Source organism: Panicum virgatum, chromosome 7N (assembly GCF_016808335.1).
Source record: "Panicum virgatum strain AP13 chromosome 7N, P.virgatum_v5, whole genome shotgun sequence".
In the NCBI taxonomy this organism is placed as follows: domain Eukaryota; kingdom Viridiplantae; phylum Streptophyta; class Magnoliopsida; order Poales; family Poaceae; genus Panicum; species Panicum virgatum.
The window spans coordinates 1170597-1185503 of NC_053151.1; the positions used below are offsets into that span (position 1 = coordinate 1170597).

The 14907-nt window shown below is 44.4% G+C and overlaps 2 protein-coding genes across 2 annotated transcripts; both read left to right on the forward strand.

Moving 5' to 3' along the window:
- Positions 1-8743: 8743 nt before the first annotated feature.
- On the forward strand, positions 8744-10234 carry LOC120682944 (putative ATP-dependent RNA helicase ECM32). Its single transcript, XM_039964951.1, has 2 exons — positions 8744-8984; positions 9065-10234. The coding sequence occupies exons 1-2, from the start codon at positions 8901-8903 to the stop codon at positions 10232-10234; spliced, it is 1254 nt and encodes a 417-aa protein (XP_039820885.1). The 5' UTR covers positions 8744-8900.
- LOC120682946 (probable helicase MAGATAMA 3) lies at positions 10210-11743 on the forward strand. The gene is made up of 4 exons (XM_039964953.1): positions 10210-10615; positions 10701-10953; positions 11071-11134; positions 11240-11743. Exons 1-4 carry the CDS (start codon positions 10393-10395, stop codon positions 11741-11743), a joined length of 1044 nt encoding a protein of 347 aa, XP_039820887.1. The 5' UTR covers positions 10210-10392.
- Positions 11744-14907: the final 3164 nt, after the last annotated feature.

A 14907-nucleotide genomic window follows, 5' to 3' on the forward strand; every position in this document is an offset into this window, starting at 1 on the left:
ATTTAAGTTATTGATGTTGCAGTAGTTGATGTAAGATTATTCAATAGGTCGATAGGTGATGTTGCGGTGGTCATTTCAATACTTTTAAGATGTGAAATGATGTTGCAACAATTATTTCTAGATATTTAAATAGTTGATTTATTTGACATGTTACATCTTTTTAATATAATGGACTAATTCTACTTGTTCCATAATTTTTTAGAAAAATATTGTGTCCAATTTTGCAATTTAGTTCAAAAATATCGCAAATATAATCTTGAAATGTTGTAAAAGGCCGGTGTCGACGTTACAAAACTCTATTTCTACACATTGTCGTTTTTATTGGACGTTGCATGAAATATAGTGTCATGTTACGGTGAGAATTTTCTATTATATATATATATATATATATATATATATATATATATATATATATAGAGAGAGAGAGAGAGAGAGAGAGAGAGAGAGAGAGAGGACACGGCATACCCGAGCCAGCCTGCAGGTGCGTCCGAGCGTCCGAGCACTTCCCTCCGCGCGGTCCGCGCGGCCCCCCGTCCCTGTGCGTCTCGGTGTCAGGAAAATTAAAGTGCTAATATACTGAAAACACCAGATGGTACCCCCACCTTGTTCTCGGATTGATAGGCATCATATGCACTGGCCTCATACCAGAATCCATCCTGGATATCAAAATAAAATGTGAAAAAAATCAGAAGATTAGGAATCAAAGCATACTTTATAGGAAAAGACAGCCAAGATTCAATGGTGCTAGCTGCAGAAAGGAAAAAAAAAATGAAGCTTCAGGCACCAAAACAACTCTTCTGATTTCTCCAATATAGCATATATTACTAGTTGATGTTTTTCTTTTTTTTGCATCACTTATTTAATTCAGTTTTAGATTCCATAAACCATGTTAATCTAGCATCACCATTCCATCAGTGCAATCATGCTGACACTGTATGGATGAACTCAATATTAATAGTAATACCATCCAAATTAAACAAAAGCAACATAGATTATTGGATGCCATCTCACCTGCAAGGTATCCTAAGAAAACCATTTAAAGTGTAACAATCAGGAACCTTAAATATGTAATATGAGTTACTATGTAGATATATCAAAGCTGCAGGCAAGAACCTAACCTAACCAGTTTCAGCAAGCAAGCATGATCTGAACAATTTGAACAGGGCACCAAGTTGCAGGTAAAAGAGAAACCAAAAGTTTCCAAATTATTGTAGAAAAAACTAAGCCTAATGTTTGCCAAAAACACTAGGCAAGCCAAGAAGCATCTGCTACTTCTACACTAATATAGAACAATTATAATTTTTACATTACTCTTTCACCAAAAAGTAATTTTAAATTACTGAGATTTAATTGGAGAATAGCAATTGAACTAGCTAGGATGTATACAGGTCAAAGAAAACATAAGTGCACATCTAAGTTGTTTGGCTTGTAGAATCACTGAACATCTAGTTTTAATCAGTTAATTGAGACCCAGAAATGGAGCTTACTCGTTCCAGCTCTAATAAAACAGGCCACAGAAACTTGAATCCCATCATCTAGATCATAATACAAGCTTTAGAACCAACAGATGGTGCAAAATCTCAAGAGAGCAACAGAATCGATAATGCAGAGTATTGTTCTCACAAAATGAATTTGCCACTGAACCATGCGTATAATGCATAACATAAAGGAGAAAAAGTAACTAGGAAGAAGTCATTACTTGTAGTTTATCACTCGCCATGGTTAGCCGATGGCCAGATGTTGCTCATCACTTCGTAGCGGTTAAGTTCGGTAGCATTTAACTTATCCTTCTTCTTGCGTAGATTCTCGTAGTTTTTCTTCAAGTTCCGTATTTTGCTTCTAATTCTTTCCTGATCAACATATTTTCACGGAAGGATAGATTGAAACAGATCTACTAGTTCATTAGAACGTGGCAACCTATGGTTTTTCTCCCTATACTCGATAAGGACCTCCACAATCTTTTTCTCCACATCCTCTAGCCACTTTCTTCCCCTACGACCTGAGTTTGTAGCTGCGGTGTACCTTGTGGAGGAGCAGGTAGCTGTGGTGTACCTTGTGGAGGAGGATCCTGCTGTGGCGAGAGAGGAGGATAGGGGCTGCGAGGTTGATAACCACGAAAACAACATGTGTGCACATGGATCACATCCTTGTGCAGCTTCAGCTATATGCTCTGCAATGGAGCCGCTTTGGAACATATAAAATTAAAAATGATTATTATTACAATACGGAAAAGTGACAAATACTTCTAAATGGCTTCTAAAGTTCATGATCAAATTTGAAAGGAACCTTGGTCTGACAACGTTATCGTACACCTTGGTAAGGTCCGACAACTCCCGTTTGCACTGAGGACAAACATCCATCTTCACAGTGGAGGGGAAGGTAGTGAGAGGAGAAGGAAAAAATAGGAGGAGAGTAATGTTCAGAAATGTTGAGATACATTACCAGTTGCTTGCTTTGTGTGACGGTGGCTCCTTCCGGTGTGGTGGAGGCTGGAGGTGGAGGCTGAGGAGACGCTTGGAGGGAGGGATGCGCCCCGACAATGGTGTGTTATGTGAAGATGGAAGTTTGATAGGGAATCCCTGTCCTCTCCCTCACGGACATCCCACTTGCCCTTTTTAATACCAAGGGAGTGGGGGAGGAAGACGGAGCCTCAGTCCGCCCGGGGCTCGGAGCTTTAGGGCCCCTGACCGAACCATGCTTTAGGGCCCCTTAGGCTGCACGCGCTCCTGCTTGAGAAAGGCTTGAGAAAGATTCTGCGTGTGAAAAAGAATTAAAGATTCAGCATGTGACAGGACTGGTCGCTGCAGTAGCGTGTGCCTAGGACGCTGCGTTAGTCCAGGACCAGGCGCGACGCCGACGCCCCTCTTTTAATATCTGCGCCATGTTTAGTTGCAAAAATTTTAGGGTGTAAAACACTGTAGTACTTTTGTTTGTATTTGGTTATTATTGTCTTGTCATAGATTAATTAGGCTCATTAGATTCGTCTCGTGATTTACAAGCAAACTATGCAATTAGTTTTTTATTTTGTGTAGATTTAATACTTCATGCATGCGTTGAAAAATTCGATGTGACAGGAAATCTTGTAAAGTTTTGGAATTTTGGATGCAACTAAACAAGGCCGGGCGGTTTAGTTGGAAACGCAAAAATTTTTGCGTGTCACATCAGCACTTTGACCAGATGTTGGGAGGGCTTTTCGGACACTAATTAAAAAACTAATTTCAGAACTCACTTGGAAACCGCGAGACGAATCTTTTGAGGCCTTTGACGCATCATTAGCACATGTGAGTTACTGTAGTACTTATGGCTAATCATACACTAGTTAGGCTCAAAAGATTCGTCTCGACGTGTACATCCAAACTGTGTAATTAGTTTTTTTATTTAATTACATTTAGTGCTCAATACATTTGTCCAAAGGGAAAAGCACGCTGTTCGAGGTGAAAATTTTTGGAAACTAAACAGGCCCCACAAAGGCCCCTCATCCACAGTAGGTCTGTTACCACCGCGTGGAGCAGCCAGCGGCAGCCGGTGAGCTCTTCCCTTGCAATCTATCTGCTTGTCGATGGCCACGCTAGCTTGTCGCTGAAACTTGTACATGTTTTCCCTCCCTTTTTCAGTAGTTCCCTTCCCTGCACTGAGCGATGGGCATCGTGGCGGCATCTGCTGGGTGGCCGGCCGACCTTGCCGGCGCCATCCTCACTTACGTGTATCCTAGCTAGCTCCATCGTAGCCATGGTGGACCTTTGTGTACGTTGGTTAATTCGATTTGTGGTACAGGTGCAAGAAATTCATTGAGCTCGCGTAGAGCAAGGAGGTGTGAGCATGGTTTACCAAACCGTCGGTAACCGGACCGGTATCGGTTTGGTCCGGTATGAAACCGGCCAAATTTTAAAATTTGAATTCATAAAAATGAAAAATTCTCAAAAAATTCCTAAAAATATTTCAAGGTACGACGAATCTAATGGTGTCAAATTTTCCCAAATATTTGATCATTTAGTATGGTTTGCGGAATTTAGAAGTTAAATCAAAAAAGAAAAAAAACGACGGCCCATTAAGGCCCATCGGCGGCACAGCGTATTTAACCTATCCCCAAGTGTCCCGCAGCCTCAACCGCCCCCCGTCCGCTCCTCTCGCCCCCTAGGCACCCCTGTCCGCCGCCAGCACCCGCCGTCCGCCGCCCTGACCCGGCCATCCGGCCCCTAAGAGCGGCTAACCGGTCCCCCACACCGGTAAGCCGGGCCGGTACCAGATCTACCGGTACCGACCGATTAGCCGCCCTTGGACGCCGGTTTACCAGCCCGGTTAGGCGGTAAACCGCCACGAGCGGCGGTAAGCCGCCGGCAGGTCAGGTTTTTTTTCCCTAGGATTTAGGTGTATTTAGATGATTTTTTTAGGATTTAGGTGTATGACTTAGGTATATTTAGAATGTAGGTAAGATTTAGGATTTAAAATGTTTTAGGATTTAGGATGTTTTAGGATTTAGAATGTTTTAGGATTTAGGTGTATTTAGATGATTTTTGACACTATGACTTAGGAGTTAGAATATTAGATGATATATTTTTGTTGTCCATGTATGCAGATAGACAATGGCAAGCAGAGATGTTGTATGGGAACACGGGGAAAATCTTTATCCCGGATGGCGATGCAACTATTGTCGTACGCAGAAAGGAGGAGGTGGTGCGACTAGATTGAAACAACATTTGGCTGGGCGCGGGGCGGAGGTGGTCCATTGCAGGAATGTGCCACCTGATGTGCGGGACTTCTTTCAACGGGAGTTGGATAGGGCAAAGAAGGCAACTGTTGACCGGGCTCGAGAGAGGTTGAGACGGGAGAAGGCTGCAGCGGAGGGAAACTATCCCGGTGATGAAGAAGATGAGGAAGCTTAGGTGCAGCGTGCCATGGATCTATCAAGAGCGGAAGCAGAGTTCCGACGGGGGGTGGAACAGAGAGGAGGTGCATATGAGCGTGGAGGGGGTAGTGGTTCGACGAGGGGGAATGTTATGCAGAGAATGTTTCGAAGGTCCACTTCGCAGAGGGAGAGTCCTGTGGTGGAGGACTATAACTTGGCAGCTGGTGGGAGAAGAGTAATGATGCAACCAAGGATTGATACAGGCTCCTGGACGTAGAAGGGTAAGAATGCAAAGGAAGCTATTGGTAAAGCTTGGCCAAAATTTTTCCATATTGCAGGAGTTCCTGGAAGACAGGCTGACAGTCCATACTTTATCAGTGCGGTCAGGGAGACACAAAAGTGGGGTAAGTTTTCTTTCATTGCAATGATACCTATGAGCGTACATCCTTGTATCTCATGATTTTCATATGGTTTGCAGGTGAAGGTATCGCATCACCCACTGGACGGGATATTGATGGCAAGTACCTTGATCAGAACGAGCAAGACTTGAAGACGAGGTACGTAAAGTTTCAGAGAGACTGGCCCTTATTTGGCGTCACGTTGATGTGTGATTCATGGACTGGTTCGATGAGGATGAGTGTCATCAACTTTTTGATATATTGCAATGGGGTCATGTGGTTCCATAAGTCTATTGATGCGACCGGAAGAACTCAAGATGCTGCATATTTGTTCAAGGTAGTCCCTAAACATGTTCCATTCGCATGGTGTATGTTTTGACATGTTACTAAACAATATGTCTTCCATTGCAGGAGATTCAAAAGGTGGTGGAAGAGATTGGACCGGAGAATGTCGTGCATGTAATCACCGACAACGGCTCGAATTACAAAAAAGCATGCAACGAACTACTAAGTGACGTGTATGACCACATAGTTTGGACACCGTGTCTAGCACACACCGTCAATTTGATGTTGAAGGATATAGCTCGAAGGCCTGAACATGGTGTTATGATCAAGCAATGCAAGCGAATTTCAAATTGGTTACACAATCATGGTCAGTTGAATACAATGATGAGGAACGCAATCGGTGGTGAGTTGGTGCTGGTGGTGGCAAGGCAAAGGAACAGCAAAACTAGTGAGCAGCGACACCGAGACTGATGATGGCAAAGGTGAGTGTAGTCCTCCATATCAGGAGTCTGAGGATAGCAGCTCGGCCGATGATGGTGATGATGGTGATGATGGTGACGGTGCTGAGCCTGATGCTGGTGGTGGTGGTAGTGGTGCTGATGCTGCTGGTGGTGGTAGTGGTCGTGCTCGTGGTGTTCGTTTCACAGGTATACATTGCACATACAAATAGACACATATTTCTGACTATTGACTACTAATTATGAAATATGGTTGATTGCAGGGGAGACTCAGTTCACACATGCTACTCAGGACACCGACCATGGAGCACCGCAATCGCAGAGGAGAACAGGTGGACCAACGGACTATGATAGTCCACATCACTCTTCTTCCTCCTACAGCGATTCGAGGCACTCTTTTCACTATCCCATTCCTGACATCAGCATGCAGCCACCGACGAGATGGGTGTACGAATGGGAAGACCCCCATTTTTACACTATGTTAGTTCAGGAATGGCAGACAACATCGGCGTGGACGGGCCAAACTTGGCAACACTACAAGGCTGAGCTGCTTAGAGTGCGAGGTATCGCTTTGATGTCCAACGCCGAATACCAAACCGCGTCCCAAATGGGGGTCTTCCCATTTCTACGTTGAACTTTCGTTTCATGTGTCTAGGTGTATGACTCTGTATTTGTATGCACGCTTATTACTATTGTATTTGTATGTATGATTAAAACTTGTTGCTTTGGTATGGTCATTTACATTAAAATGTGCATAGCTCATGCCGAAATTTTCTTTTATTTTACACCGGGATCTATTTTTCAAGCGGCGGAAAACTAACCGGTATACCGGTTCGAGCTGCCCCTCCCACATCACCGGTATACCGGCCAAACCGGCCGGTAAACCGGTCCGTACCGTTTGAACGCCGAGATTTGAATTCAAACAAATTCAAACGGGGTTTTGTCCGGTTCCGACATGTAACCGGCCTAACCGGACCGGTAAACTGATACCGGAGCCCGGCGGTTAGGCCGGTCCGGTCGGAAATTAAAACCCTGGTGTGAGTGCCAAGGGATCGTTGCAGTCGGCGGCAGCGGAACAGTTCTTGCAGCAATGTGCCAAGAGATCTGGTTCTACTGTACGAGGATCCGGAGAGCAGGATCGGCTATGATTGTAGAGGCGGCGAAGGGCGGCCACAGGGAGGCCCCTACGAGCTGCAGTAGTGTAGTGGTGCTTTGTGCCGCCCCCTTCATCCACCATCCGGATCTTTGAGTGTCTCGTGTAAATTAAAATTATTGTGACACGTATGTCTGTATGGGTTGGTACGGTGCTTAAGTCATCAACTGCATTGTTCATCATCATCGCTACTGGTCAAGCAGCAAATCAACGACCATATGCATGGGTATTTTTTTTGCATGTGTGGGTGGGGCAACCTTTTGCAATAGTTGTAGGAATGGTCAGGCTCATATCCCGACCCCCACCGGTCGGGCAGCCAGGAATGAATCAGATCAACGGTGAGGCGCCCGATGTAACGGATCAAGTCGTCCGCTGGATCAGTGTGTGTACCCTAGGGTCCAAGCACCTCTTGGATCGGTGCCTGTACCCCGGGGAAACTGCGTCCCCATCAGGGGGAACACCCGAGGCAGCCCCCGACGCCGACGCCATCATGCCCTCGGGGGTCGCTCGTGTATCCACCTTGCAACTGAAACGGGTGAGTTGGGAACGACAATGGCCCAGTTTAATTCTAAAATTTTTCTCAAAATTTTTCAAGATTCCCTGTCATATCGAATCTTTAGACGCTTGCATGGGACATTAAATATATATAGAAATAAAACTAATTACACAATTTAGACAAAATTCAAGAGACAAATCTTTTAAACCTAGTTAGACCATGATTGGACACTAATTGCCATGCAACAAATTGCAAAGTAAAAAATGTCAATTATTTTGAAACGGAGGGTAGTATATGCTCAACTAAATCACAATAATTTTTTTTTGAATAACGATTTGGGACTGAGGGAGATCAGACAAGAGTTCAGACAAGAAGGTTGGGATCGGACGAGTGGGGAACCAGCGCCGCCGCGGCCGCCGGCGGCCTCTTCTTCTAGGGCGCGTTCAAACTCGACCGCCCAGCGCCGCCGCCCTAGCCGCCGGTTGAAGCTCCACGACACCCTAGCCGCCGTTTCGCGGCCGCCGCCGGCCTCTTCTTCTAGGGCGCGTTCAAACTCGACCGCCCAGCACCGCCGCCCTAGCCGCCGGTTGAAGCTCCACGACGCCCTAGACGCCGTTTCGCGGCCGCCGTCCTTCGATTTCTCTCCTGTGAGCCTTCCTATTTTCTCCCCTTATCTGAGTCCCTTAGCACTCCTAAAAAAAATTCTCCCCTTTCTCCATTTATGTCAATACACACTCTGCCACCCTTTGTAGCTTCCATCATCCAATTAATCCATTTTTGTGAAAAACCTTTCCTCTCCAAAACCTAGATGCCATATGGAGATCATTACCACCTTAAGCTCATGTAACACGTGATTCCTTTATTCCCTGATACCTTAAGCTCATGTAATCACTCTGGTTCTTGTAAATGATCTTGTAATGATCATCAGCCTTCCTGTTAGGACTTTAGTAATGATCTTGTAAATTTGGCCTAAATTGTTTAACCATAGATGCCCCTAACACCTTTGGCAGTAGAATTATCACTCCAAAAATTTAGTCTCCACAGGTCTAACCTCTCCATATCAGCCTTCCTGTTAGGACTTTAGTAGTGATCTTGTAAAATTGGCCTAAATTGTTTAACCATATATGCCCCTTTCACCTTTGGCAGTAAAATTCAATTGAGAAACCATCAGGTATGTTGGTTTATAGGTCTCCTTGATTATAGGTGTTTTGGTTTATTAATTGACGGGATTCTAATTTATTTTGTGAACACCAGAATCATCGAAATGCTACCTGGCCAAACTTTGTTCGAAGAGGTGCTATCATGGTCAGTTCACGACATTTTGAAGCAGCAACGGGCCCCTTTTAAGGTATGAGCCTCTCCCAACAGGCAATATTCCTTATTTGGCACCTGAAACATCTCCATTTCATGGTTTCCATGTTACTACAGGTGGAGACGATTCCCAATGAATTTGAAAACCTTCTGGTCTATACAAAGGCATTTCGTTATCCAACAATAGAAGAGATTTGGAATCAAATCTGCTCTGGCATGGATACCATATCCATAGGCCTAAATGTTGGCCTAGATGTTGAGAAACTCAAGAACAGCAGCAGGCCAAATAAATACGAAGTCAAGCTCATTTTGGGAAAGGTAATGAAAAAGGATATGCCAAAAAGAGGAGATATCATGTTATTGTCAAAGAGGGGATTGAACTCAAGCGACCAAATTATCAAGGCTGGCTCCTTTTGCACTATCCTAGTGGTTACCTTGGTCAACGACCATGTAGAGGACTATCCAGCATCAATGCATGTCTGGCTGTCGCAGTCACCATATGGGGGCAGTCCAAATGACCAAACTTCCTACCAAGTTATGCACCTGACTAATCTGATCACTTTTGCACATAGTTGGGAAGTCATTACAGGAGGTTTCAAAGAAAATCCACATATAGTCGATGCCATGTTGGCTAGAAATGAGAATGTGGACAATATGCTGCAGGCTGATGGAAAATTCACAGATAAGGATTTTGGATTGAATAAATCACAGAGAGATGCAGTGGAAAGTTGCTTTTCAGCCTCTGAATGTTCAAAGCATTCTGTACGTCTAATTTGGGGGCCACCTAGCACAGGTAAAACTAAAACAGCTTTAGTGTTTCTGCTTATGATTCTAAAGTCTCTAAGGACACATAGAACTCTTGTATGTGCTCCAACCAACACAGCTCTCGTACAATTGGCTTCTCGTTTTGTTTGTCTACTTGAAGAGTCCACTGAAACCAGCTATTTACTTGTTGACGTCATTATGTTTGGGAGTAATAAGCATATGGACACTAATAATAACCTATCAAAAATTTTATTGGACCATCGAGCAAAGGAAAAACATGCTAGGAACAAACTCTTGGAAAATGCAAAACTTGTATTTTGCACTCCTTGTGGTTCATCTAGGCTCACAAAAAATCAGCAATACGACACCTTGGTTATTGATGAGGCAGCATACCTAAAAGAATGTGAGTCGCTGATCCCTCTCGCAATTCGTGGGATAAAACATGTGGTGCTTATTGGGGATGACAAGCAGCTACAACCAGTGGTTAAGATCCCGGTATGTCTTCACTATAAAACCATTTGAATCTTTCCTTATGTTACCTGTTATTATTTCCTATTTTTTCTCCTTTCTGCTAATTTCCAAATTTCTAGATTGCTGAAGAGGCTAAGTATGGACGAAGCCTGTTTGAGAGATTGAGTGAAATTGGCCACCACAAGCTGTTACTCGATGAGCAATATAGAATGCACCCTCACATCAGCAACTTTCCAAATAAAACATTTTATAGTGGAATGATTAAAGATCGCACTGAGGCTAGTGGAGTGCCCAACATTTTTATCGGTCATAATTTTGATCATTATTCATTCATTAATGTTAGAGAAGGTACAGAAAAACAAATTGGTATGAGTTTAGTAAATGAGGCTGAAGCTGTTGTTGCAGAGACGATCGTTGACAGACTTGCTAAAAGTACAGTCTCTTAACTTTTTGGAGGTTTATTAAATATGATTCGTTTATGGCTGATCCTTATATATTTGGTCCAACTCTACTGCAGCATGCACCTATAAGGAGGAGAAAATCAGTGTTGGTGTAGTATCTCTATATGCAGCCCAAGTGAATGATTTGGAAGAAAGACTTGATAGATTTAAGGAACATGAGTTTCTTTCTGTTAAAGTACAAACCGTTGATTCATGTCAAGGTGATGAGAAGGACATAATAATACTTTCAATGGTTCGATGCAATCATGGTGGGAACATAGGCTTTCTCGATTCTGATAGGAGAGCTAATGTGGCCTTGACAAGAGCAAGGTATGTTAGCTTTTGTTCCTTTTTTGTTGGCAAGAAATGCCTTTGAATCTTTGACAAATCAATATTCCACTACATTTTTATTCATTTTTTTATTTAAATGAATTATTTAACTCGTAGGAAACACCTTTGGATCCTTGGACATGAAACAACTCTCTTGAGAAGTAATTCAATATGGTCTAAGGTAGTCCAAGATGCAAAGGAACACAATTTGCTCTTTCATGCTCACTTAGACATGCATCTTGCTGAAGCCATTAGTCATTTCAGAAAGTTTGCTATATATGCACAGAGCACAGGTGACATCCTGATAGAGGCCACAATCAATGAAGCAGACAGACGAGTAGATGCAACAATAGAGGAAGAAAACATTGGTTCCTTGCCTGGGGATATGCAAAGAAATTCAGATATGGGTCAGGACCAAGTTTCTAGTCTATCTCTACCACAATGCGACCAATTTGCAGTTAACAACCCAGTAGGGACCGCAATAGATGAAGCCAACGTTGAATTCTCACCCAGTCATGTTCATTCAAGGAAGAGGCCCTGTCCTTTCTGTAAAGACCAACTTGCCGTACCAGAAGTTGCACAGGCAATAGAAGCACAGGCAATAGAAGCTACAGTAGAGGATAATGACGTGATTATAGAAGAGCTGACCCAACTAGCTGAGGGATCAAACGCAATGAAGGACAATAAAAGAGCAAAAAAGGCAAACCCCTACGAGCAGGCCAGATCTGCAAGAGATGGTCGTTTTTGGTCCACCGAGCAAGAGAAATTGGACAACAGATGGATCGATTAGGAAAGCAGGAAGCAGTCCAAAGAGATGCTTGATGTTGAGAAAAAATGTAAGAACATTAATCTTCGTAAACTGATGGGTATAAGAAATGATTGGCATGAAGAAACAGTCAAACAGTTCTTCTCAACATTCTACATAAATCCAAGTAGGACCTCCCTGACATGGATGAGTGGCATAAATAAGAAGATTACTGTCACTAAGGGATTTTGTGAGAAATTACTACTTGGTGATCCCCAACACAGTAGTAAGATTGAGGATAAGTTAACTCACACACAAGAAGTCATGCTCAACAATTTTGAAAAGGATGGGCTTTTTAGTGCAGCAGATCGTCTGGTGAGAAAAACCATCTACCCTAGGGCTGGAAGTAGAGATAAGACTCACAAGGACATTAGGGTCATACTATATCATATTTTGACTGAGAAGCCTTTCGATGTTGTAGACATGATGTTCAGGGAGATGGAAAAAACTCTCACCGATCATAGAATTTTGATTCCATATGCCCCATACATCATGTTACTGATTGACCATGTAAAAATTGTACCTGAAACTGAAAAGAACCGAAGTCACCATGTGTACAACATTGAGCTTCAGAAACGTGAAAAAAGAAATGGAACGTGAAAAAAGCATGGAAGAAGCAGAACAGCAAAGAAGGCAGCGGAAAAAAACTAGAAGTGGAGCCGAGCAACCAATCTACCAAGTTACTCGTTCGAACATTCATATCAGCTTGATCTGGCTCGTGTGAAGGAGGTCACAGGATGGGAGCGGGTGGGCCACGAGGCTGAGCTTCCAGCCTGGCCGGCCGGCGCCCGCCAGGGTGTGAGTGCCCATTCTCTGCCTGACCATTCCTAGGAAACCCTAGATCCTAAACACTAAATCCGGCTATTGACTTGATCTCGATGGGGGTGTGGATGGGATGGCGAAGGTAAATGGAAGGGATTTGGGTTTAGGGCGAAGGTTATTCCTGACCAGAAAACAGAATATTTACATTTGGGTATGTTAATATTTCTGGGGGAGCACCAAATATGCCTCGCTGTAGAATGGAATATTTACTGTTGGTTAAATGTTGAAAGTAATGATACTCTCAGTCGCAATGAACACTCGCTTAGCCCTCTGTTGTGGGCTTCCCCTGTTTGTCTTGTGAACCCTCGTCTGCTTCCCCTGTTTGTCTTGTGAACCCTCGTCTGCGCGCTGCCCTCCCCCCGCCCTTGCAGATTCCCTCGGCGGCATGGAACATAGCGCTGCGCTCCCGTCTTCCCTGCAGATTCCCGGCCTCCACGCAGATACTGTAGCAGCACCTCCCACTGAATCAGCCATCGGATCCCTCCTGGTTCTCACAGAAACCGGCGGATCCCTCGCCTGTGCGCCCCCTACGCTTTCGACTCCGCTGCCCGTCCGGGCCGCCGCCGCCGCCGCCGAGACCACCCCTCCGACTCCGCCATCCTTAAGGGGTATTTGTTGCAATACTAGGATTTGTCCGCTGATGAATTTTCGAATTCTCTGTGTTTTATTTGGTGGTTCTGTTCATATTTCATATATCTCACAAAACCCACGGTTAGTGATGAAACCGATTAAGAAGCTAGCAAAATGGCTTTTAGGCTGCTTCAGCTGCCCAGGGTCATCATGTACGATCGACGTGGCATGTTGTGGTAGCAGCGTCGCCACAAAATGCGACGCGAAGGACGAGAAGGGGGCAAAACCTAGCATGCCTGATTTAATATCTTTGTAATATTAATTTGTAGTATGTGCCTAATTCCACGTATGGGTGCTGGATTTAGCTGTATCGTGAGATGTGTTTCTAAACCTGTAATAATTTAGCTAGGAAGGACCCGTAATTAGTAGGGCATTGTAATGTATTGTGAGATGTGATAACCCGTAATATGTAGAACCATGTCTTGTTCTTATGGAATATTCGCTGTTCTAGATTGCTCGCCTGGTGCTTTAATCGACAAGTTCAAAATCCATCTAGAGTGGTGCTTGAACGGACAAGTTCAAACACCATCTAGCTTGGTGCTTGAACGGACGTCTTTCAACCTGGTAGCAAGAATCAGGATGCAAATATGAAGATACCATCAGTACAACCTCCTGAATGTAACTCTGAATGTGATCAACTTTGAAAAATCTTATGTTGTTTCTCAATATGTTGCTTATTTATGGCGAGTTTAGATGAGAAAGATCTTGAATGGTATCCTCTCTTCTGCGCGGGGCGCAGGTTATGATCTCATCCACCCTGAGGATCATCTCTGCCGCCTCTACCGCGGACAGAAGGATGGCCTACTTTGCCTTGAACGACTCTTGAATACCTAGCTTCTGCATGTCTCCGACACTGCCCATGATTTGTCTAGGACAGCATGCATAGGGTGTCATGCAAGGACCTCTCGGCCTTATCAAGCACATGCTCACTCGTTCCCCGCAGGACAATGGTGCAAGCCTGTCCCATCTCAACCCCAGTGAAATGAATTAGCCTGTCCTCCCCAATCATAATCTCTTCGATAACCTTGTAGTGCCCAAGCTTAACAGACTCCGGATTATCAGCTGCCACCGGCACACCAGTACATCTTGATACGGGACGCTACACACCGGTACATCCCAATACGGGACGCTACACTGGTACATCCCGATGCGGGACGCTACTCCCCGGTACATGCTGATACAATAGCCTACGTGGGAAGCTCACCGTGTGAGTACACCAATCCAACTTGCCTAGCGAGTTATCACATCTTAGTCCATCTCCTTTCCCTTTCGACACTCTGGTGGTCGCCGTTGGCTCCGATGCCACGCTACGATATAGCCACGATATGAGAGAACATACCTAAAGACTATAACTGCCAACGGCACATCGGTACGTCTCGATATGGGAGGCTACACATCGGTACAGCCCGATACGGTATGCTATGTGCGAAGCTCACCGTGTGAGTACAATAATCCAACTTGCCCAGCGAGTCATCACATCTTAGTCCATCTCCTTTCCCTTTCGACACTCTGGTGGTCGCCATTGGCTCTAATGCCACGATACGTTAAAACGTACGTAATGCCTACAACTGCCACCAGCACACTGGTACATCTCGATACGGGACGCTACACTCCGGTACATCCCGATACGGGACGCTACACCCTGGTACATGCTGATACAATAGCCTACGTGGCAAGCTCACCGTGTGAGTACAACA

Coding starts and splice junctions, on each gene's coding strand:
- LOC120682944 (XM_039964951.1), top strand. CDS start 8,901: ATGCTACCTGGCCAAACTTTGTTCGAAGAGGTGCTATCATGGTCAGTT. Junction 8,985..9,064: donor AGCAACGGGCCCCTTTTAAG/GTATGAGCCTCT, acceptor ATGTTACTACAG/GTGGAGACGATTCCCAATGA.
- LOC120682946 (XM_039964953.1), top strand. CDS start 10,393: ATGCACCCTCACATCAGCAACTTTCCAAATAAAACATTTTATAGTGGA. Junction 10,954..11,070: donor GTGGCCTTGACAAGAGCAAG/GTATGTTAGCTT, acceptor TTTAACTCGTAG/GAAACACCTTTGGATCCTTG. Junction 11,135..11,239: donor GTAATTCAATATGGTCTAAG/GTAGTCCAAGAT, acceptor ATATATGCACAG/AGCACAGGTGACATCCTGAT.